At 46.4% G+C, this 27,847-nt stretch overlaps 2 protein-coding genes across 9 annotated transcripts in view; one reads left to right on the top strand and one right to left on the bottom strand.

Annotated features, from left to right (window-relative positions):
- CLEC16A (C-type lectin domain containing 16A) overlaps positions 1-7,226 on the bottom strand; it is a 257,225-nt gene extending 249,999 nt beyond the window's left edge. For 7 of the 8 annotated variants that reach the window (XM_038762218.1, XM_038762220.1, XM_038762222.1 and 4 more), the window contains exon 1: positions 7,061-7,226. In XM_038762218.1, the coding sequence (XP_038618146.1) occupies positions 7,061-7,140 (80 nt within the window). In that variant the 5' untranslated portion in view covers positions 7,141-7,226. The remainder of the gene's footprint in view (positions 1-7,060) is intronic. The other variant, XM_038762223.1, reaches the window with a different exon arrangement.
- A 2,203-nt stretch (positions 7,227-9,429) lies between these two features.
- On the top strand, positions 9,430-27,638 carry DEXI (Dexi homolog). Its single transcript, XM_038763874.1, has 2 exons — positions 9,430-10,065; positions 27,449-27,638. Exon 1 carries the CDS (start codon positions 9,699-9,701, stop codon positions 9,981-9,983), a length of 285 nt encoding a protein of 94 aa, XP_038619802.1. The 5' UTR covers positions 9,430-9,698; the 3' UTR covers positions 9,984-10,065; positions 27,449-27,638.
- The last annotated feature ends 209 nt before the right edge of the window (positions 27,639-27,847 follow it).

Raw genomic sequence — 27,847 nt, 5'->3', positions numbered from 1 at the left:
TACAACAATTCTATCTCCTAAACAGAATTAGACAGATGCTGCTTCTCCCTAGGACTGAGCAAGTTAGTGGTTGGGGTTATCACTGAGCACTTCATCATCATCATCAATCGTATTTATTGAGCGCTTACTATGTGCAGAGCACTGTACTAAGCGCTTGGGAAGTACAAATTGGCAACATATAGAGACAGTCCCTACCCAACAGTGGGCTCACAGTCTAAAACCTTCATTTAGGGATTGTTTATTCAATTTATGGTTTTGCCAGGCCCATAAATGCCTATTTTTCCCCTGATTTTTTCATCTCATTCATTTTTTCATTTCATTTCACTTCTGTCGATAGGTGATCGTAAGCACCTTTCAAATCATTGCGCTGCAGCAAAACTCACAGTTCGCCAGCAGAATGTAGGCGAAGGGCGGGGATATGTAAGATAGCTCATCCTCTGAAGTAATATTCTCCGCCAGCCCAACTCTGGAAATCCTTTGAGCAGATTACAGGGGATGCCAAATTACCCCCAGAATTTGTGATGTGAACGGTTGGCCAAGGGAAGAACCGGACTGCTAAATTCGACTGTTTTCAATCGGCGATAGTCTACACATTTCCCTATGCCTCAGTTTCTTCATCTGTAAAATGGGGATTAAATTCCAGTTCTTCCTCCACGTTGGACGGTGAGTTCCGCGTAGCCAGGGATTGTGTCTCGGCTGATTGTACTGTAACCACGCCGGCACTCCAGTGCTTAGAACAGTGCTGTGCACATAGTAAGCGCTTAACAAATATCATCATTATTATTATTATTTAGCACAGTGCTTGGCCCCTAAAAATGCTTAATGACAATTTTTTCCTTCAAATTCATTCATTCATTCATTCATATTTATTTAAGCACTTACTGAGTGCAGAGCACTATATTAAGCACTCGGGAAAGTACAATACAACGGTAACAGTGACATTCCCTGCTCACTGTGACTACATGCTTTTACCTGTTCCATTCTACAGAGTGACGAGCTCTGTAATTGAAAGCATAAGTCCTTGACGTAATCCTAAGCAATGGCAGTTCTCATTCTTTCGTCAAATAATCAGACCTTCTTCAAGCGATATTATCCGCTCCAACTGAACTGCTAAATCAGACTTGGGACACTTTCAGTTCCTGGTGACTGAGCAACTCAACCAACCGTTTGATGTTCTACCGACGGCCCCAATCCACCCAAGACTTGAGGAAATAAACAGGAAAATAACTTCCTCAAACTCCCTTTCAAAAAGACAGATGTTCCTCCTCCTTTTTAAAAAAACTAGACTCTTCTTCTAAACTCTTCTTCTCTTCATGACTGACAAGGCGATCAGAGGAAGGGCGGAATGAAAAAAGAACTGTTACCTTAAATGGACTTTGAAAAGTCTTGTTTTAAAAGAAACGTCTCGTCTCTGTTCAGATGGCCATAAGAATCTCCTAGGGTTTGGGGAACACTCCATTCTGCGTCACCCTGATTTGCTCCCTTTATTCACCCCCCTAAACAACTCCACAGCACTTATTTATATAGCCATAATTTATTTATTTATATTAACGTCTGTCTCCCTCTCTAGTCTGCAAGTTCGTTGTAGGCAGGGACTGTGTCTGGTATACTGTTAAACTGTACTCTCCCAAGCGCTTAGTATGCTGCTCGGCACGAAGTAAGCACTCAATAAATATGACTGATCGACTGCTAAGCAAAGGAAAACTCATTGAGCCTTATTCTGGAGATGGAAGCTGTTGACAGACACCAGTTTACTGACTCAGTTTCGGACAGGTAAGCCAGCGTCTACAGTTTGCTGGTTTCTTCACCCTGTAAATACGGATTAAACAGCTCTGCCCGGCTAATGGGGCAGGCTGGTGAGATTCCTGAAATAGCATCTGATGACACACATGAGCTAAGCAATTAAGATAAATATTTTCCATTCCACTGCAGGAGACGGGGTGACACTTCACCATTCGGGGAGATTCGGTGCAAGCGAAAAAACCCAGCTACACCAAATACTCATTCGTTCATTCAATCGTACTGAACGCTTACAGTGTACACGGCACTTGTACTAAGCGCTTGGGAGAGGGCAATGCAACGATAAACAGACGCATTCCCTGCCCACAATGAAAGCCAAGCAACAGAAGCCCCTTCTTCCCTAAGACCACCCTCCTCAACAATAACAAGTCGGGAAGTTAGGGGCTCAGAGGTCTGCGATGGTTATTGGGGGCAGGGAACATGTCAACCAACTCTGTTGTATCAGTCTCCCAAGCGCTTAGTACAGTCCTTGGGAAGCAGCAGGTCCTAATGGATAGAGCACGGTCCTGGGAGTCGGAAGGACCTGGGTTCTAATCCCAGCTCTGCCACTTGTCTGCTGTGTGACCTTGGACAAGTCACTTCACTTCTCTGGGCCTCTGTGACCTCATCTGCCAAAGGTGTGAGCCCCATGTGGGGGACAGGGACTGCGTCCAACCCGATTATCTTGTAACCAACCCAGCGCTTAGAACAGTGCTTGACACATAGTAAGCTCTTAATACCATTATTCTTATTATTAGTGTTCTGCACCCAGTGACTGATCGATGGGTAGTCGGAGCAGAGCAGACGACGCTTGAGAACCAGGCGGGGAATAATAATGATAATGGGGGTATTTGTTAAGCGTTTCCTTGGTGCAAAGGAGGTAGATGCGAGGTAATCAGGTTGCTCACGGTCTTAATCCCCATTTTTACCGATGAGGTCACTGAGGCACAGAGAAGTGAGGTGGCTTGCCCAAGGTCACCCAGCAGACAAGCGGGGGAGTAAGAATTAAAAACTCAAGTCCTCTGCCTGGCAAGCCTGTCTTCTTTCCACTATGCCTGCTGCTAAGCCACACTGCTTCTGATGTGGTATGGAAGTGAGTATTCATTCAGTGGTATTTACTGAGCGCTTACTGTGCACACAGTACCGTACTAAGCGCTTGGGAAAGTACAATGCAGCAACAAAGAGTGACAATCCCTGCCCGCAACGAGCTCACAGTCTAGAAGTGGCACGGGGGGTGGGGGTGGGGGAGAGACAGACATCAGTACAAATAAACAGACATCAATACAAATAAATAAAATGACAAATATATAAACAAGTGCTGCGGGGCGGGGAGAGGGGAGAAAGAGCCAAGAAAGCAAGTCAGGGCAATGCAGAAGGCGGGGGGAGACGAGGAAAAGAGGGGCTTAATCAGAGAAGGCCTCCTGGAGGAGATGGGCCTTCAGTGAGGCTCTGAAAGGCGGGAGGGGAACTGTCTGTCAGAGTCAGGAGGTCATGGGTTCTAATCCCGGACCTACCACTTGTCTGCTGTGTGACCTTGGGCAAGTCCCTTCGCTTCTCTGGGCCTCAGTGACCTCATCGGTAAAATGGGGATGGAGACTGTGGGCCCCACGTGGGACAACCTGATTGCCTTGTATCTCCCCCAGCGCTTAGAACAGTGCTTGGCACATACTAAGCGTTTAACAAATGCATTATTATTATGAGAGCAGTGCTTGGCACATAGTAGGGGCTCAACAAATGCCATTATTATCATTATTATTATTATTATTAGAACAGTGTCTGGCACATAGTAAGTGCTTAACAAATACCAACATTATTATTAGAACAGTGCTTGGAATGGAGTAAGCGCTTAGCAAATGTCATTATTATTATTATTAGAACAGTGCTTGGCACATAGTAAGCGCTTAACAAATGCCATCATCATTATTATTATTATTAGAACTGTGCTTGGCACATAGTAAGTGCTTAACAAATGCCATTATTATTATTATTATTAGAACAGTGTCTGGCACATAGTAAGTGCTTAACAAATACCAACATTATTATTAGAACAGTGCTTGGAATGGAGTAAGCGCTTAGCAAATGTCATTATTATTATTATTAGAACAGTGCTTGGCACATAGTAAGCGCTTAACAAATGCCATCATCATTATTATTATTATTATTAGAACTGTGCTTGGCACATAGTAAGTGCTTAACAAATGCCATTATTATTATTATTATTATATCAGTGTCTGGCACATAGTAAGCACTTACTGGATGCCATCGTGATTATTATTATTATTATTAGAACAGTGCTCTGCACATAGTAAGCGCTTAACAAATGCCATTATTATTATTATTACTATTATGAGAACAGTGTTTGGCATATAGTAAGTGCTTAACAAATGCCCACAAAGTAAGCACTTGAAACAAATGCCACTATTAATATTATTATTAGAACAGTGCTCAGCACACAGTAAGCGCTTAACAAATGCCATTGCTATTATTATTATTATGAGAACAGTGTTTGACATACAGTAAGCGACTAACAAATGCCATTATTATTATTATTAGAACAGTGCTTGGCACATAGTAAGCATTTAACAAATACCAACATTATTATTATTATTATTAGAACAGTGCTCGGCACATAGTAAGCATTTAACAAATACCAACATTATTATTATTATTAGAACACTGCTCGGCACATAGTAAGTGCTTAATAAATGCCATTATTATTATTAGAACAGTGCTCGCCACATAGTAGGCACTTCACAAATGCCATTGTTAATATCATTATTAGAACAGTGCTCGGCACATAGTAAGTGCTTAACAAATGTCATTGCTATTATTATTATCATTATTATTATTATTATTAGAACAGTGTTTGGCACATAGTAAGCGCTTAACAAATGCCACTATTAATATTATTAGAACAGTGCTCGGCACATAGTAAGCACTTAAATGCCATTGCTACTATTATTATTATGAGAACAGTGTTTGGCACATAGTAAGCACTTAAATGCCATCATTATTATTATTATTATTATGAGAATAGTGTTTGGCACACAGTAAGTGCTTAACAAATGCCATTACTACTACTATTATTATTATTATTATTATTATTATTATTATTATTATTATTATTATGAGAGCAGTGTTTGGCACATAGTAAGCACTTAACAAATGCCATCATCATTATTATTATTATTATTATTATTATTATGAGAACAGTGTTTAGCACATAGTAAGCGCTTAACAAATGCCATTATTAATATTATTACGAGAACAGTGCTTGGCACATAGTAAGTGCTTAACAAATGCTATAATAATAATAATTATTATTATTATTATGAGAACAGTGTTTGGCACATAGTAATTGCTTAACAAATGCTATTATTATTATTATTATTATTATTATGAGAACAGTGTTTGGCACATAGTAAGCACTTAACAAATACCATTACTACTACTATTATTATTATTAGTATGAGAGAGTGTTCGGCACATAGTAAGTGCATAACAAATGCCATCACTACTACTATTATTGTTATTATTATGAGAGCAGTGTTTGGCACATAATAAGCGCTTAACAAACGCCATCATCATTATTACTATTATTGACAGTGCTTGGCACATAGTAAGCACTTAACAAATGCCATTATCGTCATTATTATTATGAGAGCAGCGTTTGGCACATAATAAGCGCTTAACAAATGCCATTACTACTACTATTACTATTATTAGTATGAGAGTAGTGTGTGGCACATAGTACACGCTTAACAAATGCCATCATCGTCATTATTATTATGAGAACAGTGTTTGGCACATAGTAAGCGCTTAACAGATGCCATTACTACTACTGTTATTAGTATGGAAACAGTGTTTGGCACATAGTAAGCGCTTAACAGATGCCATCACTACTACTATTACTGTTATTAGTATGGAAACAGTATTTGGCACATAGTAAGCGCTTAACAAATGCCATCATCGTCATTATTATTATGAGAACAGTGTCTGGCACATAGTAGGCGCTTAACAAGTGCCATTACTACTACCAGTATTATTATTAGTAGTACGACAGCAGTGTTTGGCACATAGTAAGCGCTTACCAAATGCCATCACCGTCATTATTATTATGAGAACAGTGTTTGGCACATAGTAAGCGCTTACCAAATGCCATCATCGTCATTATTATTATGAGAACAGTGTCTGGCACACAGTAAGTGCTTAACAAGTGCCATTACTACTACCATTATTATTGTTAGTAGTACGACAGCAGTGTTTGGCACATAGTAAGCGCTTACCAAATGCCATCACCGTCATTATTATTATGAGAACAGTGTTTGGCACATAGTAAGCGCTTACCAAATGCCATCATTGTCATTATTATTATGAGAACAGTGTCTGGCCCATAGTAAGCGTTTAACAAGTGCCATTACCACTACTCTTATTATTATTAGTACGACAGCAGTGTTTGGCACATAGTAAGCGCTTACCAAATGCCATCACCGTCATTATGATTATGAGAACAGTGTCTGGCCCATAGTAAACGCTTAACAAGTGCCATTACTACTACTATTATTAGTAGTAGTACGACAGCAGTGTTTGGCACATAGTAAGCGCTTACCAAATGCCATCACCGTCATTATGATTATGAGAACAGTGTCTGGCCCATAGTAAACGCTTAACAAGTGCCATTACCACTACTATTATTAGTAGTAGTACGACAGCAGTGTTTGGCACATAGTAAGCGCTTACCAAATGCCATCATCGTCATTATTATTATGAGAACAGTGTCTGGCACATAGTAAGCGCTTAACAAGTGCCATTACTACTACCATCATTATTAGTAGTAGGACAGCGGTGTTTGGCACATAGTAAGCGCTTAAGAAATGCCATCATCGTCATTATTATTATGAGAACAGTGTCTGGCCCATAGTAAGCGCTTAACTGATGCCATCACCATTACTATCATTATTATTAGTACGACAGCAGTGTTTGGCACATGGTAAGCGCTTAACAAAATGCCATCATCGTCATTATTATTATGAGAACAGTGTCTGGCACGTAGTAAGCGCTTAACAGATGCCATTACTACTACTATCATTATTATTAGTAGGACAGCGGTGTTTGGCACATAGTAAGCGCTCAACAAATGCCATCATCGTCATTAATATTATGAGAAGTGTCTGGCACGTAGTAAGCGCTTAACAGATGCTATTATTATTATTATCATTACTGTTGTTGTTACGGTTGCTGTGGTTTTATGAGGCCTCCCCCGCCCCCGGCCCCGACTCACTTGAGGTGGTCCAGGGAGTGGATGCTCCGGGCGGCCCTCCCGTGGCCGGCGCCCACCCAGCTCCGCGGCCGGCCGAACATGTCCGCGGGGGCCCCCGCCGCCCCCCTCACGGGCTCAGCGCGGGGCCCGGCCGCCACAAGGACACCAGGGACGACACCAGGGACGACACCAGGGACACGGTGACGGACACGGTGACTGACAGACCCGGACACGGACCCGTCCGGGGGCCCCGCGCTGAGCCCGCAGCCCGGGACTGACAGGCAGCCCGACGCGCGCCCTCCCGCGACGGCCGCCGCGCTCCACGGGCGCCGAGCAGGCTGGGAAATGCAGTTCCGCGCCGGGCGGGACGGACTACAAATCCCATCAGGCCCCGCGCCGCCCGGCCTCCCTAGTTTGAGCGGAGCGGGCCGCTCTCCAGACGGCCTGGCCGGGGGAAACGCAAACGTTTCTTTCTTTCTTTCTTTCTTTTTCTTTCTTTTTCTTTCTTTCTTTCTTTCTTTCTTTTTCTTTCTTTTTCTTTCTTCCTTTCTTCCTTTCTTCCTTCCTTTTTCTTTCTTTCTTTCTTTCTTCCTTTCTTCCTTTCTTCCTTTCTTCCTTCCTTTTTCTTTCTTTTTCTTTCTTTCTTTCTTCCTTTCTTCCTTCCTTTTTCTTTCTTTCTTTCTTTCTTCCTTTCTTCCTTTCTTCCTTTCTTCCTTCCTTTTTCTTTCTTTCTTTCTTTCTTTCTTTCTTTCTTTCTTTCTTTCTTCCTTTCTTCCTTTCTTCCTTCCTTTTTCTTTCTTTCTTTCTTTCTTTCTTTCTTTCTTTCTTTCTTTCTTCCTTTCTTCCTTTCTTCCTTTCTTCCTTTCTTTCTTCCTTTCTTCCTTCCTTCCCTTCCTTTCCTTCCTTCCTTTCCCTTCCTTCCTTTCCTTCCTTACTTTCCTTTCCTTCCTTTCTTCCTTTCTTTCTTCCTTTCTTCCTTCCTTCCCTTCCTTTCCTTCCTTCCTTTCCTTTCCTTCCTTTCCTTCCTTACTTTCCTTTCCTTCCTTTCTTTCCTACCTTTCTTTCTTTCCTTTCTTTCTCTTCTTTTTTTCCTGCCTCTCTCCCTCTCTCTTTCTTCTCTCTTTCTCTCTTTTTCTCTCTCTCTCTTCTCTCTTTCTCGTTCTTTCTTTTTCTTTCTTTCTTTCTCTCTCTGTCTCTCTCTCTTGTTCTTTTTCTTTCTTTCTTTCTTTCTTTCTTTCTCCCTCTCTCTGTTTCTCTTTGTCTCTCTCCCTCTCTCTGTCTCTTTCTCTCTCTCCCTCTCTCTCTCATTCTTCCTCTTTTTCTTTCTTTCTTTCTTTCTTTTTTTTCTCTCTCTCTCTCTCCCTTTCTTCCTTTCGTTCTTCCTTTCTTTCCGTTTATTGAAAGCTTACTGTGTGCAGAGCACTGTACTAAGCGCTTGGGAAGGAGAAATCGGCAGCATATAGAGACGATCCCTATTCATTCATTCATTCAATCGTATTTATTGAGCGCTGAATGAATGAGTGAATGAATGAATGAGTGAACGAATGAATGAGTGAACGAATGAATGAATGAATGAATGAATGAATGACGGGTGGGCTTCGCGCGATATGGGCGTGGCCTAGGGCGATGGGGGCTGGCAGCGCGCTGCGCGTGCGCGGGGACGGGAGAGGGGCGTGGCCGAGGGCGGTGTGGGGCCTGGGAGCGAGCTGCGCTTGCGCGGGGACGGGCGAGGCTTAGAGTGAGGTGGGCGTGGCCCGGAGCCGTGTGGGGGCTGGGAGGGAGCTGCGCGTGCGTGGGGAGGGGCGTGGCTGACGGCCAATGTGGGCGGGGCCGAGAGCGGTGTGGGCGGGGCCTGCCGGGGGGAGGGAGGGGGGGAGGGAGGGAGCGGGCCGTCTGCGCTAGAGGCCGCTCGGAAGGGGAGCGCCGAGGGGGGAGCGCGGAGAGCGGAGGACACCGGTGACCGCCCCCCCCCCCCGCGGGAGCCCCCCCCCGCGGGAGCCCCCCCCCGCGGGAGCCGGCAGCGGACATGCGGCGGCGGCGGCGGCGGCAGCAGCCGGAGGACCGGGCGCCTTGAGGGCCTCGGCCCCCCCCCCACCCCCGGTGCCAGCCTTCCCCGGGGTGCCAACCTCCCCGCCGCCCCCCGGGTGCCAGCCTTCCCCAGGGTGCCAACCTCCCCGCCGCCCCCCGAGTGCCAGCCTCGCTCCCCATCCCTCGGTGCTAGGGTCGCCCCCCCCCGCCCCCGGTGCCAGCCTCGCCCCCCGCTCCCCGGGTGCCAGCCTCGCTCCCCATCCCCCTGTCCCAGGCTCGCCCCCCCCCCCAACCCGGTACCAGCCTCCCCCGCAGGTGCCAGCCTCGCTCCCCATCCCCCGGTGCCAGCCTCCCCCCCCACCCCGTCCCCCAGTGCCAGACTTCCCCCGGGTGCCAGCCTCGCTCCCCATCTCCCGCTGCCAGGGTCGCCCGTCCCCCGTCCATCATCATCAATCGTCTTTATTGAGCGCTTCCTGTGTGCAGAGCACCGTACCGAGCGCTTGGGAAGCACAAGTTGGCAACGTATCGAGACGGTCCCTCCCCAACAGTGGGCTCGCAGTCTAAAAGACCCCGGTGCCGGCCTTCCCCCGGGTGCCAGGCTTGCCCTCCACCCGCCGGTGGGTGGTCCTGCATGCCCGGGGCCGGGGTGGCCGCCCGCCTGGATGCCCTGGGCGCCCTGGCCTCCCCCGCGCCGCTGCTGCCTCCCTCTATGTTCTACGTGGGCCTGTTCTTCGTCAACGTCCTGATGGTCTACTACGCCTTCCTCATGGAGTACATCGTCCTCAACGTGGGCCTCGTCTTCCTGCCCGAGGACATGGACCAGGCCCTGGTGGACCTGGGGGTCCTCTCCGACCCGGCCTCCTCCCTCTACGACACGGACGGCGAGCTGGACGTCTTCGACGGCTACCTGGAGTAGTGGGGGGGGGGCCCTCCCCACCCCCCGGCTGACCTCTGACCTCTGACCCCGCCGCCGGCCTGCCCGGGCCTCGCCGAGCCCCGTAAGTGCCCTCCCGCCTTGGCACCGGGCACCCGGGATGCGGCGGTCACCCCGGTAGCGACGATGATTGGCCCCTCAACTGGCACTCAGAACAGTGCGAGGCACATAGTAAGCGCTCAACAGATGCCATCGTTATTTCCGAAGCGCCGACTGCGCCCCCGGCCCTGGTACGATGACCGTGGTGGTATTTGTCGAGCGCTTACACCGGAATGATGATGATGATGACATGTGTTAAGCGCTTACAGTGCGCCGGGCACTGCAATGGTAACGATCACGGTAAGTGTTAAGGGCTTACAGTGCGCTGGGCCCTGGAATGACGATAGTGCTAAGTGTTAAGGGTTTACAGTGCGCTGGGCACTGGAATGACGATAGTGCTAAGTGTTAAGGGTTTACAGTGCACCGGGCACTGGAATGGTAACGATCATGGTAAGTGTTAAGGGCTTACAGTGCGCTGAGCACTGCAGTGGTAACGATCATGGTAAGTGTTAAGGGCTTACAGTGCGCCGGGCACTGCAATGGTAACGATCGTGGTAAGTGTTAAGAGCTTACAGTGCGCCGGGCACTGGAATGGTAACGATCATGGTAAGTGTTAAGGGCTTACAGTGTGCCGGGCACTGGAATAATGACAATAATGGTATTTTTTAAGCGCTCACACTGGAACGACAATAATAATATTTGTTAAGCGCTTGCAGTGTGCCAGGCACTGGAATGGTAACGATCATGGTAAGTGTTAAGGGCTTACAGTGTGCCGGGCACTGGAATAATGACAATAATGGTATTTTTTAAGCGCTCACACTGGAACGACAATAATAATATTTGTTAAGCGCTTGCAGTGTGCCCGGCACTGGAATGGTAATGATCATGGTGAGTGTTAAGGGCTTACAGTGTGCCGGGCACTGGAATAATGACAATAATGGTATTTTTTAAGCGCTCACACTGGAACGACAATAATAATATTTGTTAAGTGCTTACAGTGTGCCAGGCACTGGAATGGTAATGATCATGGTAAGTGTTAAGAGCTTACAGTGCGCCGGGCACTGGAATGGTAATGATCATGGTAAGTGTTAAGAGCTTACAGTGCGCCGGGCACTGGAATGATAACAATCATTGTAAGTGTTGAGGGCTTACAGTGTGCTGGGCACTGGAATAATGACAATAATGGTATTTTTTAAGCACTCACACTGGAACGACAGTAATAATGATATTTGTTAAGCGCTTACAGTGCGCCGGGCACTGGAATGATAACAATCATTGTAAGTGTTAAGGGCTTACAGTGCGCCGGGCACTGGAATAATGATAATAATGGTATTTTTAAGCGCTCTCACTGGAACGACAATAATAATGGTATTTGTTAAGCGCTTACAGTGCGCCGGGCACGGGAATGATAACGATCATGGTAAGCGTTAAGGGCTTACGGTGCACCGGGCACTGGGATAATGACAATAATGGTATTTTTTAAGCGCTTACACTAGAATGACGATAATAATGATATTTGTTAAGCGCTTACGGTGCGCCGGGCACTGGAATGATAACACAATCATGGTGAGTGTTAAGGGCTTACAGTGCGCCGGGCACTGGAATAATGACAATAATGGCATTTCTTAAGCACTTACACTGGAATGATAATAATAATAATAATATTTGTTAAGCACTTACAGTGCACCGGGCACTGGAATGATAGCAATCATGGAATTTGTTAAGTGCTTACAGTGCGCCGGGCACTGAAATAATGACAATAATGGTATTTGTTAAGCGCTTACACTGGAATGATAATAATAATGGAATTTGTTAAGCCCATACTGCATACCGGGCACTGGAATGATAGCAATCATGGAATTTGTTAAGCGCTTACAGTGTGCCGACCACTGAAATAATGACAATAATGCTATTTGTTAAGCGCTTACACTCGAATGATAATAATAATGGAATTTGTTAAGCCCATACTGCATGCCTGCCACTGGAATAATAATGATAATAGTATTTGTTAAGCACCTACTGTGCGCCGACCACTGGAATAATAACGATAATAATATTTGTTAAGCGCTTACTGTGTGCCGGGCACTGTAAGGATAATTGTAATGGTATCTGTGAAGCGCTTACTGTGCACCGGACACTGGAATAATAACAGTATTTGTTAAGCGCTTACTAGGTGGCAAGCACCATTCTAAACGCTGGGGGAGATACAAGGTCATCAGGTTGTCCCCCGTGGGGCTCGCAGTCTTAATCCCCATTTTACAGATGAGGTCACTGAGGCACAGAGAAGTGAAGTGGCCTGCCCAAGGTCACAGCAGACAAATGGCGGAGCCAGGATTAGAACCCATGCCCTCCAACTCCCAGGCCTCTGTGCTTTTAATAATGGTATTTGTTAAGTGCTTAGAATGTGCCAAGCACAAGGAGAAACAACATCATCAGGTTATCCCCCGTGGGGCTTGTAGTCTTAATCCTCGTTTTATAGATGAGCTAAGGCACAGAGAAGAAGTGACTTGCCCAAGGTCACACAGGAGACAAGCGGCAGAGCCGACATTAGAACCCACGGCTTCTGACTCCCAAGCCCATATTATTGTTATTTTTATTGTTATTGTTATAATATTGTTATAATATTATTATTGTTAATAATAATATTATTATTATTAGAGAAGCAGCGTGGCTCATTGGAAAGAGCATGGGTTTTGGAGTCAGAGGTCGTGGGTTCGAATCGCGGCTCCGCCACATGTCTGCTGTGTGACCTTGGCCAAGCCACTTAACTTCTCTGAGCCTCAGTTCCCTCATCTGTAAAATGGGGATTAAGACTGTGAGCCCCCCGTGGGACAACTTGATCACCTTGTATCCCCCCCAGCGCTTAGAACAGTGCTCTGCACATAGTAAGCGCTTAACAAATGCCATCATTATTGTGATTATTATTGTCCCTAGGCCAAAGCGTTAGGGCGGATGCAAGCAGCTCGGTTTGGACATGGTCCCGATCCCCCGTGGGGCTCACAGCCTCCATCCCCGTTTTCCAGATGAGGGAAATGAAGCCCAGAGAGGCGAAGCGACATGCCCAAGGTCACACAGCAGACAAGCGACCGAGCCGGGATAAGAACCCGTGAACTTCTTACTCCCAGGTCCGTGCTCCATCCGCTACTCCACGCTCTCACCTCCAAGGGCAGGGATGGGGCCTCCTCTGCTCTGCTCATGGGGGGCCGCCCATCCTCGGAATGTCAGAACTGTAGGACATTCAGCCTCGCCGGCTTCGCTCCTGTAGAGCCAGAGGAGAGAATTTCCGGGAAGCCACCTCTCAAGCGGTCCTCATTTCCCCGACCCCTGTTGTTGCTCTTCGATGATGGTTACGTGCTACCCAGAGTCCGCACTGCGTAGAATTGGAGGGGCCCGGGGGGAGCAGCTAATCTGGAGCCAGTTTGGACCCCACTCTGACCTCCCATGGCAATGGCCCGGTGCCCTCCTCATTAAAAAAAAAAATAATCCAACAAATGGGGCCTTGAGGCAGGGAACAAAACCGAAAAGCAGTTTCCTCGCCTCCCGTCCTGAGTGGTCTGGTGCATCTTTCCACCGGTCTGGCTTGCTCTTTGCATCTACCCAGAGTAAAACTCCAGTGGAAGGGTGCTTCCCACCAGTGGCTTTCGGGATCCGAACCAAAGTCCCTTGGTAGGACAAGAAAAACAGGTGGAGAGGCTGCTGGAGTTCTCGCTGCCGTAGGGGCTAACCGTGGTTTGCCCTGGGAGACAAACCACTAGGCTTTAGCCGGGGAGCCTGAGGCCGTTTGATGATGATGATGATGGTATCTGTTAAGCGCTTACTATGTGTGAAGCACTGTTTTAAGCGCTGGGGGGGCATACAAGGTGATCAGGTTGTCCCAGGTGGGGCTCACAGTCTTAATCCTCATTTTACAGATGAGGAAACTGAGGCACAGAGAAGTTAAGCGACTTGCCCAAAGTCACACAGCGGATAAGTGGCAGAGCCGCGGATTAGAGCCCATGACCCCTGACTCCCAAGCCCGGGCTCTTTCCACAGAGCCATGCTGCTTCTCTGCTGAGATGAATTTGCAGAGCGGGGAGGGTGGCGGGGCCTCCTTCCCGTCTGCTTTGGAGTCGAGCTTTTCCGAGGGTGCTTTTGTGGAGTCGGGTTTCAAAATATCATATACAATCAATACTGCGTATCTTATCCACAGTGTTTTCCATCTTCCCAGGCAGGCGCCCAGAATGCGGTAGCAGCGGGGTCAAGGGCTAGAGCTGGCTTCAGCATTTATGTGGCCGGTCGTTTTCCTCTGCGTTCCGCCGTGGAGCGGTTTATTTGAGAAGTGGACGGAGGCTGAGATCCCAGCGGGTAGGCCCGCCTGGTGCCGCGGGGAGTCAGAATGAGGGTGGGACCCATGGCCCCAAGAGGGAATTCTCCTTTTAGAGAGGAAGGTCTTTCCCGACAGGGCCTTGCCCTTGGGAGTCCATCCGGCCCGCCTCGTCGGAGGTGCCTAGGCGGCCCATGCTGGGGGCCGGGGAACGGCGAAAGCCTCGTCGGTCTCATTAAACCGCGGCCAAGAACTCTGTCGGCAACCTGAATCGGGGTGACCCGAGGGCCGACAAGAGCTCTAGGTTGAGAACAAACCGTCTCCTGAAATGGCAGCCTCTTTGAGTATTTGCAGGCACCCTGAAGAATATCGGAGCATCCAGCCCAGTTTTTTTGACAGTAATATTAGTCTGGCCAACTTAAGAGTCTTTGGGTGGAAAGGTGGTTTGGTTTCTCTCCATTCCAAAAAACACGAAACTGTTGACTATCATCCCGTTCCTGGGTTTATTCAAAGCACCTTAACCTACCGTAGGCTGTAAAAGGTTTGTGGCTAAAACCCTCTCATGAATCTCATTGTCATCTAGTTTTGAAAATACAGTAGTGCAGTTCCACCGTGCATTTTTATTCACTAGTCTTATTTTATCTTCTCTGCTCAGTTATTCATCACTCTCAAAGTCAACAAGAAACACTTCCTATGCCAGACCAAACACTGACATATTTTAACTGAAAACCTAAAACCAAATGGGCAAACATAACTTGGAGCGAATGCTGTTTAAGGATAAACTCAAGTAAATATGTTTTTCAAGGACTTTCTTGCAGAACTAAGGTTTTTTTTTCCATGATAATTAACAAAGAAACAGAGTGTGTGATAAAACACGGTCTCTTTTGAGATGCAGCGTGGCTTAGTGGAAAGAGTCCAGGCTAGGGAGTCAGATGACCTAGGTTCTAATCCCCGCTCTGCCTTATGTCTGTTATGTGACCTTGGGTAAATTGCTTACCTTCTCTGAACCTCAGCTGGTACAGAAAATGGGGGTTAAGACTGGGAGCCCTATGTGGGACAGGGACTGTGTCCATCCTGATGATGCCGTCTCTACCCCAGCACTCAATACGGTACCCGGTACATAGTAAGCACTTAACAGATACCGGTTGTTTTATTTTAAAGTTAAGGTTCAGGAAAATTCAACAAGAGCTCATAATTGAGAATAACCTCTTCCCCCGACTTTGTGGGTCTCAGCTGGGGCAACAAAGCAAAAAACAACAGGAGCCAAAACAAATAAATGCTTTTTAGTTAATTCTGTGGACCAACAGACAACTCACATGGCTTTTATAAGCATTTTAGGTTGGGTAGACTCTAATTAAAAGCCACAGAGTGCTAAAGTAAAACCACAGACACACAAACACACACAGTGCAATCAATAATTACACAGAAAGAGCCATCTGTCTATAACTCTATCCTGTGTAAATACGTCAGTAAAACCAGTCCTTTATGATATACTCACCATCTTTCTGGGTTTATTCATTATCGTTTTTAATTCTTTCTCAATCTTTCATTTTTCCCAGCTTGCCTTTCTCCTTGTCTGTTTGCTCTCCAACAAAATTTATCATTTTCCCCCGTAGTAAATAAATAATAATAATTATGGTATTTGTTAAGCACTTACTATGTGCCATGCACTGTCCTAAGTGCTGGGGTAGATACATGGTAATCAGGTTGTCCCACTTGGGGCTCACTGTCTTAAATCCCCATTTTACAGGTGAGATAACAGACACAGAGAAGTTAAGTGGCTTGCCCAATGTCACACAACAGACAAGTGGCAGAACCAGGACTAGAACCCTTGTCCTCTGACTCCCAAGCCTGTGCTCTTTTTCACAAAGTCATGCAGCTTCTCTGCTTCCCATCCAACCCCTTTCCTAGAATCTTTTTTTTTATAGTATTTATGGAGCGCTTACTGTGTGCAGAGCACTGTACTAAGTGCTTGGAAAGCACAGCCCAGCAACAAAGAGAGACAATCCCTGCCCACAACAGGCTCACAGTCTAGAAGGGGGAAGACAGGCATCAAAACAAATAGTGCCATCCGTAGTAATGGGAAAGTCCAGGGAGAGGACTGGGTTTGGGAAGGAAGACAAGGAGCTCAGTCCTTTTCGTTAAGCAGCAAGGCGTAGTGGATAGAACATGGGCCTGGGCGTCGGAAGGACCTGGGTTCTAATCCCAACTCTGCCACTTGTCTGCTGTGTGACCTTGGGCAAGTCACTTCACGTTCATTCACCCGTTCAATCGTATTTATTTAGTCACGTCTCTGTGCCCCAGTCACCTCATCTGAAAATAGGGATTAAGACTGGGAGCCCCATGTGGGATGTGGACTGTGTCCAACCTGATTAGCCTGTATGTCTTCCAGTATTTAGTACTGTGCCTAATGCATAGTGGGTGCTTAACAAATGCCATTTTTAAAAAAAATTAAAAGGAGGAACAAAATATGGGGTTGTTGACATTGGCTCCTTCAGGGCAGCGATTGTGTGTCTTGCTGTCTGTCTCCCCCTTCTAGACTGTGAGCCCATTGTTGGGTAGGGACCGTCTCTATATGCTGCTGACTTGTACTTCCCAAGCGCTTAATACAGTGCTCTGCACACAGTAAGCGCTCAATAAACACAATTGAATGAGTGAATACTCTCCCAAGTGCTTAGCACTCAGAAGGCACTTAATGTCACGAACCTCCGGCTCATACCAACCAGGACCTTCCTGGATGGGGGGAGCCTCAGTGACATGTCGTAGAGTCAAACCACACTACCAACTGCCAAGGTTACTGGGGAAAGTCTTTTACTTAGTTTTACCAACATGCAAGGGAGTGACACACACACACACTCATTCCACCCCACCAAGGGTCCAGTACCAGTCAGCTGGTCAAGGGAGCCCATTCTGCCGACCCTTCTTCTTTCTGCTTCCAAGTGCTGCTGCTGCTTTGCACACTCTGCTCCAGGTGCTTCCTTGCGATTCAAAACGACTGCTTTTTATCTGCCTTAGGCGTCGCAGCTGGGGCTCTACGTGAACGTCACTGATGGATCCCGGCCCGTTACCTGGTAGAGCAGGAAGAGAAGGGCCCGGCTCTTTCCATGCTTGACCCCCTTAGGCCCTCAGTCACCTGTCTCAGGTAGAGCCCATCAGCGCCTTCTCATCTCTTCCTTGTTGTTGTTCATGGGGATCGCAAACAGTCACTAATAAGGCAGCTTATTATGGGCTCACCGCACTTAATAAATCCCACTAATGGATTGATTATTGATTGCACCTAACCCATTTCTTCACATAAAGGCCCAGCAGCAGTTCTCCAGCACGATAAAGGTAGTTGCTGTTGCTCCCTCCTACTTAGACTGTGAGCCCTGTGCAGGATGTGGACTGTATCCGACCTAACTTGTATCTCTCCCAGCACTTAGAACAGTGTTTGACATGTAGTAAGCACTTAACGAGCACCATATAAAAAAAAAAGGAGGGGGTTCTCATTGGCCAAGGATTTTTTATGCTGTTAGATTTCTTCCCATCTGCTGCGCCAGATTAATCTTTGACCCATAATCGATGGTATTTATTAAGGACTTGCTACATGCAGTGCACTGTACTAAGCACTTGGGAAAGAACAATACTACAGAAATAGCGACAAGTTCCCCACCCATAATGAAAGATTTCCTAAGGTTTCAAGGCACTGTCTGCCTACCTTTCCCTGATGCAAAAATGAGCAGCACTCCTTCTGAAGCCAAGTAGGCAGGTTATTTGAGTCTCGAGTTTGGAGCGTACTGAAATTCCTCTGCTTCCAACTGGATTCCAGTGGTTTCCTGTCAGGAAAAGATTCCCATCCAGTGGCCTTGGAGAGATGTACAGCAGGGACTTTGTCCAACCCGATTTACTTGTATCTGCTCCAGTGCTTAGTACAGTGCTGGGCACATAGTAAGCGCTTAACAAATACCATAATGATTAATTATCATTAGCCTACACAGTTTCTCAACCCTTGGGGGCAATACTGAGAGTGAAATGAAGTGTCTTCTCTCCCAACACAATCGATCAGTGGCATTTACTGAGCACTTTACTGTGTGGAAGAGTAAAGTGCAATCAAGTGTAGATGGATCCTGCCCACCGACAGTTTATAATCTAGAGGGGAGTTTCCACTGTGACTTGCCCTGGAGCAGCCTGAGCTCTTTCCAAGGTGTCTGGGTTGCTCTTCAACCCTTTAGAAAGACTATGGAAACTCACACTCTCATTCATTCATTCATTCAATCGTATTTATGGAGCGTTTACTGTGTGCTGAGCACTGTACTGAGCGGTATAGCAATAAACACATTCCCTGCCCACGACTAGGTTTTTCTCCTATTTAGTCAAGTTGTGAGTGAGAAACTTTTAAAACACAGAAGCTTGCTTTTGTAAATGGAGTAAATTAGCATCCAAGCCAGAGACGTGATGACAGAATCTGTCTGGATAAACTGAGATTGTCCTCTCTCACATCCTGCTGTAGGACTTTCCATTAATAATAATAATGGTATTTGTTAAGCGCTTATATGTGCCAGGCACTGTTCTGAGCTCTGGGGTAGGTACAAGATCATCAGGTCCCACATGGAGTTCACAGTCTGAAGTAGGAGGAGGAACAGGCACTGAATCCTCATTTTGCAGATGAGGGAACTGAGGCACCCAGAAGTTAAGTGACTTGCCCAAGGTCAACAGAAGATAAGTGATGGAGCCAGGATTAGAATGTAGGTCATCATCATCATCAATCGTATTTATTGAGCGCTATGTGCAGAGCACTGTACTAAGCGCTTGGGAAGTACAAATTGGCAACATTGACTCTCAGGCCCCTGCTCTTTCCACTAGGCCACAGTGTTTGTTTTTTTGTCTCGTCTCCCAGGAGGGGAATTCAAATTCAAAATCCTTACCATCAACTTCAGAGCACTCAGTCAGCTCGCCCCATCCAACCTCACCTCACTGATCTACCACAGTCCAGCCCGCACACTCCACTCCTCTATCACCAGCTAACTCACAGTGCCCCGATCTCATCTATCTCACTGCTGACCCCTTTCCCATGTCCTCCCCCTAGCCCGGAACTCCCTCCCCCTCCATATATGCCAGACCACCACTCTCCACACCTTCGAAGCATTACTAAGGTCACATCTCCTCCAAGAGGCCTTCCCCATTTAATCCCTGTTTTCCCGGGCTCTTTCTCCCTCCTGCGTCTTCTATGCACTTGGATCCGTGACCTTTGGGCATTTGATAGTCACTTCACCCCTGACCACACAGCACTTATGAACCTATCTTTAAATTGTATATTCTAAATTATCTATAGTCATGTCTGTCTTCCCCTCTAAACTCGTATCTGCTAATTCTGTCGTACTCTCCCAAGCACTTAGGACAGTGTTCTGCCCATGGTAAGCGCTCAGTAAATACCACTGACTGATCTATCGAAGACCCTGAGAAGCAGTATAAGCTAGTGTAGCACCAACTATTCAACTCCCCCGCTACCTAAACCCACACATATGCACTTCAGGTCACAAAAGGTTAAAGTCAGAATCCAGACATTTGAATGAAATACATGAGGGTAAAACCCAGGCTGGACTTTCTTGGTGATGACTCTTGCTTGACACGAGGGTTTTTCTCTCACAGTTAAATGGAAATCAAAGCGCTGAGGCTCTGGTCAGTTGTGACCTTTGAGCTTCTGTCCTTCCTCTGTCCTTTGACCACGTGCCCCTTGTGGGGCAGAGACTATGTCTGGCCTGATTAGCTTGTATTTTCCCTAACTCTTGGAACAGTGCGTGACACAGAGTAAGCGCTTAACAAATACCATAATAATGAATTACCTGTCAGGTTACGTTACTGTTTTGATCGGCTTAGAGCGGTTTTTAAAACAGTTGTGCCTCCTGAATTGTTTGTGTTTTGTTCTGGGCAAAACTGAGGTACTAATGTCCAGAGTGAGTGGAAAGGACATGGTTTGTTATTATCGATCGGTGGTATTCATTGAGCACTTACTGTGTGCAGAGCACTGTACTAGGTATTAGGAGAGTACAGTATAACAGAGTTGGTAGACATATTCCTTGTCAACAACGAGCTTACAGTCTAGAGTTGGGTATTTCACAGCTTCTTTATCCTGAGCATCAGCAGCACGGTTCTTGTGATCTCATACCTGATAGACTTCTGGACGGGGTCAAATTAGTCATGGGGGAAAGATTTCTCGTCTGAGAGGTACAGAACATTTGCCTGCTTTGTTGCTGCGAGCCGGGAGAGAATTCCTCTCCCTGAAGGAATAGAAAATATAGATTCCCGAACCGCAGAAATGAGTCATCTCCGAACATTTGAGTACTGGTCCAGTGACAGCAAATAAGATCCTCGAACTGGGGCCTGTGGCACCACACAGTGCTTGTGCTTTATTTCAAATAAGGCCTTCTCGCCCTCTAAGACCTCAGTCTCCAAACCGCTATCGAAAGAGCTAAAGGATCGAGCTGCTTTGGAAACAATAAAAAAGTAAAATGGAGTCCCAGCCTGCCTTCTTCGTTATTGTCCCCCATCCCTAGAATAGTGAGGTATTGCATCATTAATTGCGGAGAGGTTTATTTCAGAATTTAGAGATGTTTGCCAGGGATTTAAGAAACCCCATTCAATAAAGCAGGCATTTTCCCTCCCATATTTCGAAAGCTGACTCTAGTAGTCTCAAGATTTCACATGAAGCAACGTGACCTAGTGGAAAGAGCGTGGGCCTGGGAGTTGGAGGACCCAGATTCTAATCCCGACTCTGCTGCTGTGTGGCCTTGGGTAAGTCACTTCACTTCCTCTGCGCTTCAGTTTCCTCAACTGTAAAATGGAGATTAAGACTGTGAGCCCCATGTGAGACATGGACAGTGTCCAACCCCATTACCTTGTATCTACTCCAGTGCTTAGTACAGTGCCTGGCACACAGTAAACGCTTAACAAATACCTTAAAAGAAAATGAAGCACGCCCTTTTTCTCTCTGCACCTCGACCCTTTTTCATATTCTGGCAGGAGGCAGAGCAAGTGAGGAGAGCAGAATCTCCTTCTGCAGCTGTTCTGGCTCTGACTCCCCAGATTTCATGCTTCTAGGGCTGTGTCTTGCCATGCTCCTGGTTGAGGTAGCAGTAGCGGCAGCAGCAGCAGCAGAGGTTTCTCTTGTAAGCTCGTTGCGGGCAGGGAATTTGTCTGTTCGTTGTTATATTGTACTCTCCCAAGCACTTAACACAGTGCCCTGCTCACAGTAAGCGCTCAATAAATATGATTGACTGTCTTCCCCTCTGCTTTGGCTGCTGCTGCTTCATTTCTTGCTGGGATGCCTGGAGTTCTGCTCTTGCCTGGTGTCCCAGCAAGAAGCAATTCATAAGTGCCAACAAAGCACTGCAACCACTGGCATAATGACGCAGCTCCAACTGATACTGTGAAATATTCCAGGGAAACTTTTCCCCCTGGGCCAAAAAGGAGTAGTACTGTGGCCTAGTGGAAAGAGCACAGGCCTGGGTGTCAGAGGACATGGGTTCATTCATTCATTCATTCAATTGTATTTATTGAGCGCTTACTGTGTGCAGAGCACTGTACTAAGCTCTTGGGAAGTACAAGTTGGCAACTTATAGAGACGGTCCCTACCCAACAGTGGGCTCAGTCTAGAAGGGGGAGATAGAGAACAAAACAAAACATATTAACAAAATAAAATAAATAGAATAAACATGTACAAATAAAATAAATAAATAGAGTAATAAATACATACAAACATATATACGTATAAACAGGTGCTGTGGGGAGGGGAAGGAGGTAAATTGGGGGGGGGGGGGGCGGGGGGAGGGTTCTAATCCTGGCTGCACCGCCTGTCTGCTGTGTGACCTGAGGCAAGTCACTTCACTTCTTTGGGCCTCTCTTCCCTCATCTGTAAAATGGGGACTAAAGACAGTGAGCTCCATCTGGGACAGGGACTGTGTCAAGTCTGATTAGCTTGTATCTACCCCAGTGCTTAGTACAGTGCCTGGTGGTAAGGGCTTAATTTATACCAGTTTTTAAAAAACCCTAAATTGTCTTGTATCTACCCCAGTGCTTAGTGCAGTGTCTGGTAGTAAGCGCTTAATTGATACCAGTTTTAAAAAAAACCTAAATTGTCTTGTATCTACCCCAGTGCTTAGTACAGTGTCTGGTAGTAAGTGCTTAATTTATACAAGTTTTAAAAAAAACCCTAAATTGTCTTGTATCTACCCCAGTGCTTAGTACAGTGTCTGGTAGTAAGCGCTTAATTGATGCCAGTTTTAAAAAAAACCTAAATTGTCTTGTATCTACCCCAGTGCTTAATACAGTGTCTGGTAGTAAGCGCTTAATTTATACAAATTAAAAAAAAAAAACCTAAATTGTCTTGTGTCTACCCCAGTGCTTAGTACAGTGTCTGGTAGTAAGCGCTTAATTTATTCCAGTTTTTGAAAAAACCCAAATTGTCTTGTATCTACCCCAGTGCTTAGTACAGTGCCTGGTAGTAAGTGCTTAATTTATACCAGTTTTAAAAAAAACCTAAATTGTCTTATATCTACCCCAGTGCTTAGTACAGTGTCTGGTAGTAAGCGCTTAATTTATACCATTTTTTTTAAAAAAAACCTAAATTGTCATCTTGCCCATCCGGTTTTCCCTCCTTACTACATGACCTATGTACTAGAGAAGCAGCATGATGTAGTGGGTTGAGCATGGGCCTGGGAGTCAGGAGGTCATGGGTTCTAATCCTGACTCTGCCACTAGTCTGCTGTGTGACCTTGGGCAAGTTACTTCACTTCTCTGTGCCTCAGTTACCTCATCTGTAAAATAATAATAATAATAATGGCATTTATTAAGCACTTACTATGTGCAAAGCACTGTTCTAAGCGCCAGGGAGGTTACAAGGTGATCATGTTGTCCCTGAGGGGGACTCACAGTCTTAATCCCCATTTTACAGATGAGGTAGCTGAGGCGCAGAGAAGTTAAGTGACTTGCCCAGAGTCACACAGCTGACAATGGACAGAGCAGGGGTTTGAACCCATGACCTCTGACTCCAAAGCCCGGGCTCTTTCCACTGAGCTAAAATGGGGATTGAGACTGCGCGAAGGGACTGTGTCCAACATAATTTGCTTGTATCCATCTCAGCGCTTGGTTTAGTGCCTGGCACGTAGTAAGTGCTTAACAAATACCACAGTTATTATTATTATTATTATTACTTGGGTCGTGGGTTCAAATCCTGGCTCTGCCAATTGTCAGCTGTGTGACTTTGGGCAAGTCACTTAACTTCTCTGTGCCTCAGTTCCCTCATCTGTAAAATGGGGATTGACTGTGAGCCCCACATGGGACAACCTGATTACCTTGTATCCCCCCAGCACTTAGAACAGTGCTTTGCACATAGTAAGCGCTTAACAAGTACCATCATTATTATTATTATTACCTGAGTCTGTACCTGAGTACTTAGGCCTCTTAGGCACAGCCTCCCCTTGGAAACCCCCCCCAAAATTCCCCTCCTCTTTCCCAGGCTGGTTCTAGCATCCTCTTTTCTCCAGTTCTGCCCAAGAGGGTCTTCATCAACCATGCCAGGATGGGGCAAGGAGAGACTTTCCTCTGGGAAAGTGTCAGCTGAAGGGCTCCAGGCTGGCCCTGCCTCAGGGCTGGTGAGAATTTCCAAAGCTTCTTTCCCTCCTCGGCTAAAGCAGGACGGAAACCTGCAAACCAAGTGACGACTTGTTTATATTTTCCAATGCTTAACGCTGGGGTAGATCCGGGCTAACCAGGTTGGACACAGTCCCTGTCCCACCTGAGGCTCACGGTCCTAATCCCCATTTTACAGATGAGGGAACTGAGACCCAGTGAAGTGACTTTCCCGAGGTCGCACAGCAGACACGTGGTGGAGCCGGGATTAGAACCTAGGTCTTCTGACACCCAGGACCGTGCTTTTTCAACTAGGCCACGTTGCTTCTCCTTTTCAGCCCGGGGGACAAGTTTCCCTGGAGTACTTCAAAGTATCAGATGGAGCTGCGTCATTCTGGCAGTAGTTGCAGTTCTCGGTTGGCGCTGATGAACTACTTCTTGCTGGGATCCCGGGCAAGGGCAGAACTCCAGGGATTCCAGAAAGAAATGAAAAATGCAGAATGCATCGTCCCCCAACAACCCAAAGGCAAACGGTGTTGGCCAAAGTCACCTCTCCTCTGCAGAAAGGAGAATGGTGTCTGAGGATCAGGATATGTGAATTAAGACCAGTTTGGTGAAGGAAAAACACTAAGGCGATATAGTGGTTTGATAGTCCCCTGTAGCATTTCAGATAAAAAAAGCGGGGGGGAGCCTAAGTGATTTAATATCAGCTGTTCCGTCCTGCTGAAACATTTGTTCAGGGACCAGCCCAGAGCTCTGCGGCAGAATTTCAGAGTCATTCCCCAGAAGGAGTGTAGAAAGGCTGCCAAGTGTTGGAAGCAGCGAAGCTCCCAGCAGCTGAGTTCTGCAGTCCACAGTATTGAACGCTGCTGGGAGGAGGAGGAGGAAGGTTAGGAGGACGGGGAGGGAGCCACAGCACTTGTGAATACCCAGCTGTCCTCTACCCAGAGCTGGGCTCGGAGCGGTAACAGGAGCCTGACTCATCGGAGTGGGCACATTTAGCTCTGGGCCTGCCTTTCCTAGCTTCTGTTCCCTTTAAGCAGAGGCTCTGGACTGCAGTGGTTTTTTTCCCCTCCCAAATAGCAGTTATCCTGTCAGCCCGGTCCTACTCTCTCACTTGGGCCAAAAGGAAGCAGAGGGGATCTGGAGTGCCGCATAAACCTCCCCTCAAACCTGTTTTGTTCTGCACCTGATTTTTAAGGGATTCATCTACCTGTTTTAAGGGAGTAATAATAATACTAATTACAAGGATGATAATGCTATGAAACATTTACTGTTTGCCAAGTACTGTTCTAAGGGCTGGGGTGGATACAAGTTTATCAGGTTGGCCGCAGTCCCTGTCCCATATGGGGCTCACAGTCTAAGTAGAAGGGAGAACAGAGAAGCAGTGTGGTTTGGTGAAAAGAGCACAGATCAGAGAGTCAGAGGACCTGGGTTTGAATCCTGGCTGTGCCACTTATCAGTTGGGTGACCTTGGGCAAGTCACTGAACTCCTTTGGGCCTCGGTTCCCTCGTCTGCAGAGTGGGGATTTGGTACCTGTTCTCCTCCCTACTTAGACTTTGAGCCCCATGTGGGACCTGTTAAACGTGTGTCTAGCCCAGTACTTAGCACACAGTAATCACTTGACAAAAATCACCATTATCAATATTAGTATTATTATAACAGGTATTTAATCCCCACTTTACAGATAAGGAAACCTAGGCATAGTGAAGTTAAATGACTTGCCCAAGGTTCCAGAGGGCCGGAATTAGAACCCGGGTCCTATGGTTCCCAGGCCCGTGCTCTTTCCATGCTGTTTCTTAAAAAACCATGATACTTACACACAAGGGACATTGAGGCCCTTAGAAAATTAAAAATAGGTTTTACTTGGTCTTTTGCTCCCTTGTACTTGGATTTGCTCCCTCTATCCACACCTCCCTCAGCCCCACAGCGCTTCTGTCCATATCTGTAATGTATTTATTTATATTAATGTCAGTGTCTCCTCTTCTAGGCTGTAAGCTCACTGTGGACAGGGAATGTGTCTACCAACTCTGTTATATTGTACTTTCCCAAGCACTTAGTGCTGTGCTCTGCACACAGTAAGCACTCAATAAATACCACTGATCAATTGGCAGCCAAACATTCATTCATTCATATTTATTGAGCGCTTCCTGTGTGCAGAGCACTGTACTAAGCGCTTGGGAAGTACAAGTTGGCAACATATAGAGATGGTCCCTACCCAACAGCGGGCTCACAGTCTAGACTTGACTTGAGTGTAAGCTTATTGTGATCAGGGAACGTGTCTACCGACTCTGCTGTATTTTACTCTCCCAAGCACTTAGTACAGAGCTCTGCACACAGTAAGCGCTCAATAAATATGATTGATTGATTGACTGGAGGCCAGACATGTCTTCACTATCGGCTCATTTTGGGCAAGGAATATGTCTAGCAATTTTGTTGTATTGCACTTGCCCAAGCGCTTACTACAGTGCTCTACACATACTAAGTGCTCAATAAATACAATCGATGGATTGAGTGGAGGCCAGACATGTCTAGACCAAAGCTCATTGTGGGCGGGGAACATGTCTTCCAATTCTGTTGGATTGTACACTGCCAAGCGCTTAGTACAGTGCTCTGCATACAGTAAGCTCTCAGCAAATACTATTGATTGGTTGATGGAAATCCGCTAGGAACATAAACGGGTTAGATCAGTGATGGTATTTATCTCAGCTACTGTTAAACAGGTAGGCTCCTTTCAGCACTACCTGGTGTGTTCTGCTTCCTCGCTTCTCACAGCTAATAGCCAGAAACAAAGAGGATAAAACTCCCGAGTTTAAATTACAATTCACGAGATTTAGATTAAAGGTAAATGTAAGACATTGCTTCTGGACAGGGTCATGGAACTTGAGAGTGGGGTCCTCTGAGAGGGAGTCTGCAGTGTCTTCTGGAGACTTTTAGATCAAGGGAGGAAAGAAAAGCAGTCAGAGCTAAAACTCTGAACTTCTTTCCTCCCCATTCCTGTGAGATCAGTGGCTTTGGAGAGATACGACCTGGCTTCTAATTCCGGCTCTGCCACGTGTCTGCTGTGTGACCTTGGACAAGTCACTTACTTCACTTCTGTGGGCCTCAGTTACTTCATCTTTAAAATGGGGATTAAGATTGTGAGCCCCATGTGGGACAGAGACTGTGTCCAACCTGATTAATTTGTATCTACCCCAGTGCTTAGTACACTTCTTAGAGGTACGCAGTAAGCACTTAACAAGTATAATAATAGTAATAGGACATGCAGGGCTAGTTTGTACACCCAACTCACCTCAGAAAGCGAGATCACAGGCTCCGTCGCTTCTGATTAAAAATGTAAAAACTGACCCCTTTCTTTAGATTCCAGCTGTGACCAGGTGCCTCGCATTGGGATATTGTGGATGACTTGAGAAATGCCGACAGGGATGGGGGGCATTTAGAGGCTCTTAGTTTTGGGGTGAACCAATGTTGAGTCATTTCCCGTCTCCTTTCAAATAGATTTGCACCCTTGACTGCGTGTGTCATGGCGGAACAGCCCATCAGAAAAGAGTGGCCCCGGATGCTCCGGCTGAAAGGGAATGAAGCTGAAAACAAAACAAAACAAACAGACCCTAGGAAGAAGTTGGAGTCAACGACTTCTGCACAGATTCCTCATCGGAGGTTGTTAGCCTGCAGGTTTGCACTGAGAACATCTGCTTAGTTCCATACCTTCAACAGACTTCGGCTGGAGCTCAAAATCGATGAGCTTTGCTGGGTATGGTCCCTTTGATCCATGTGGGCTGATGGATGGGGAGATAGCTGGATAACGTCGCTACAAAGAGGGTTTAATTCTTGCTGGCTCTGAAACCTGCAATAGTTAAAATGTTAAGAACTTTGTTCTGGAGAGCCATTTTGCTT

This window comes from Tachyglossus aculeatus, chromosome 21, assembly GCF_015852505.1.
Source record: "Tachyglossus aculeatus isolate mTacAcu1 chromosome 21, mTacAcu1.pri, whole genome shotgun sequence".
In the NCBI taxonomy this organism is placed as follows: Eukaryota; Metazoa; Chordata; class Mammalia; order Monotremata; family Tachyglossidae; genus Tachyglossus; species Tachyglossus aculeatus.
Note: the sequence above shows the minus strand (reverse complement) of the source record. Positions and strands in the feature narration are given on the sequence as shown.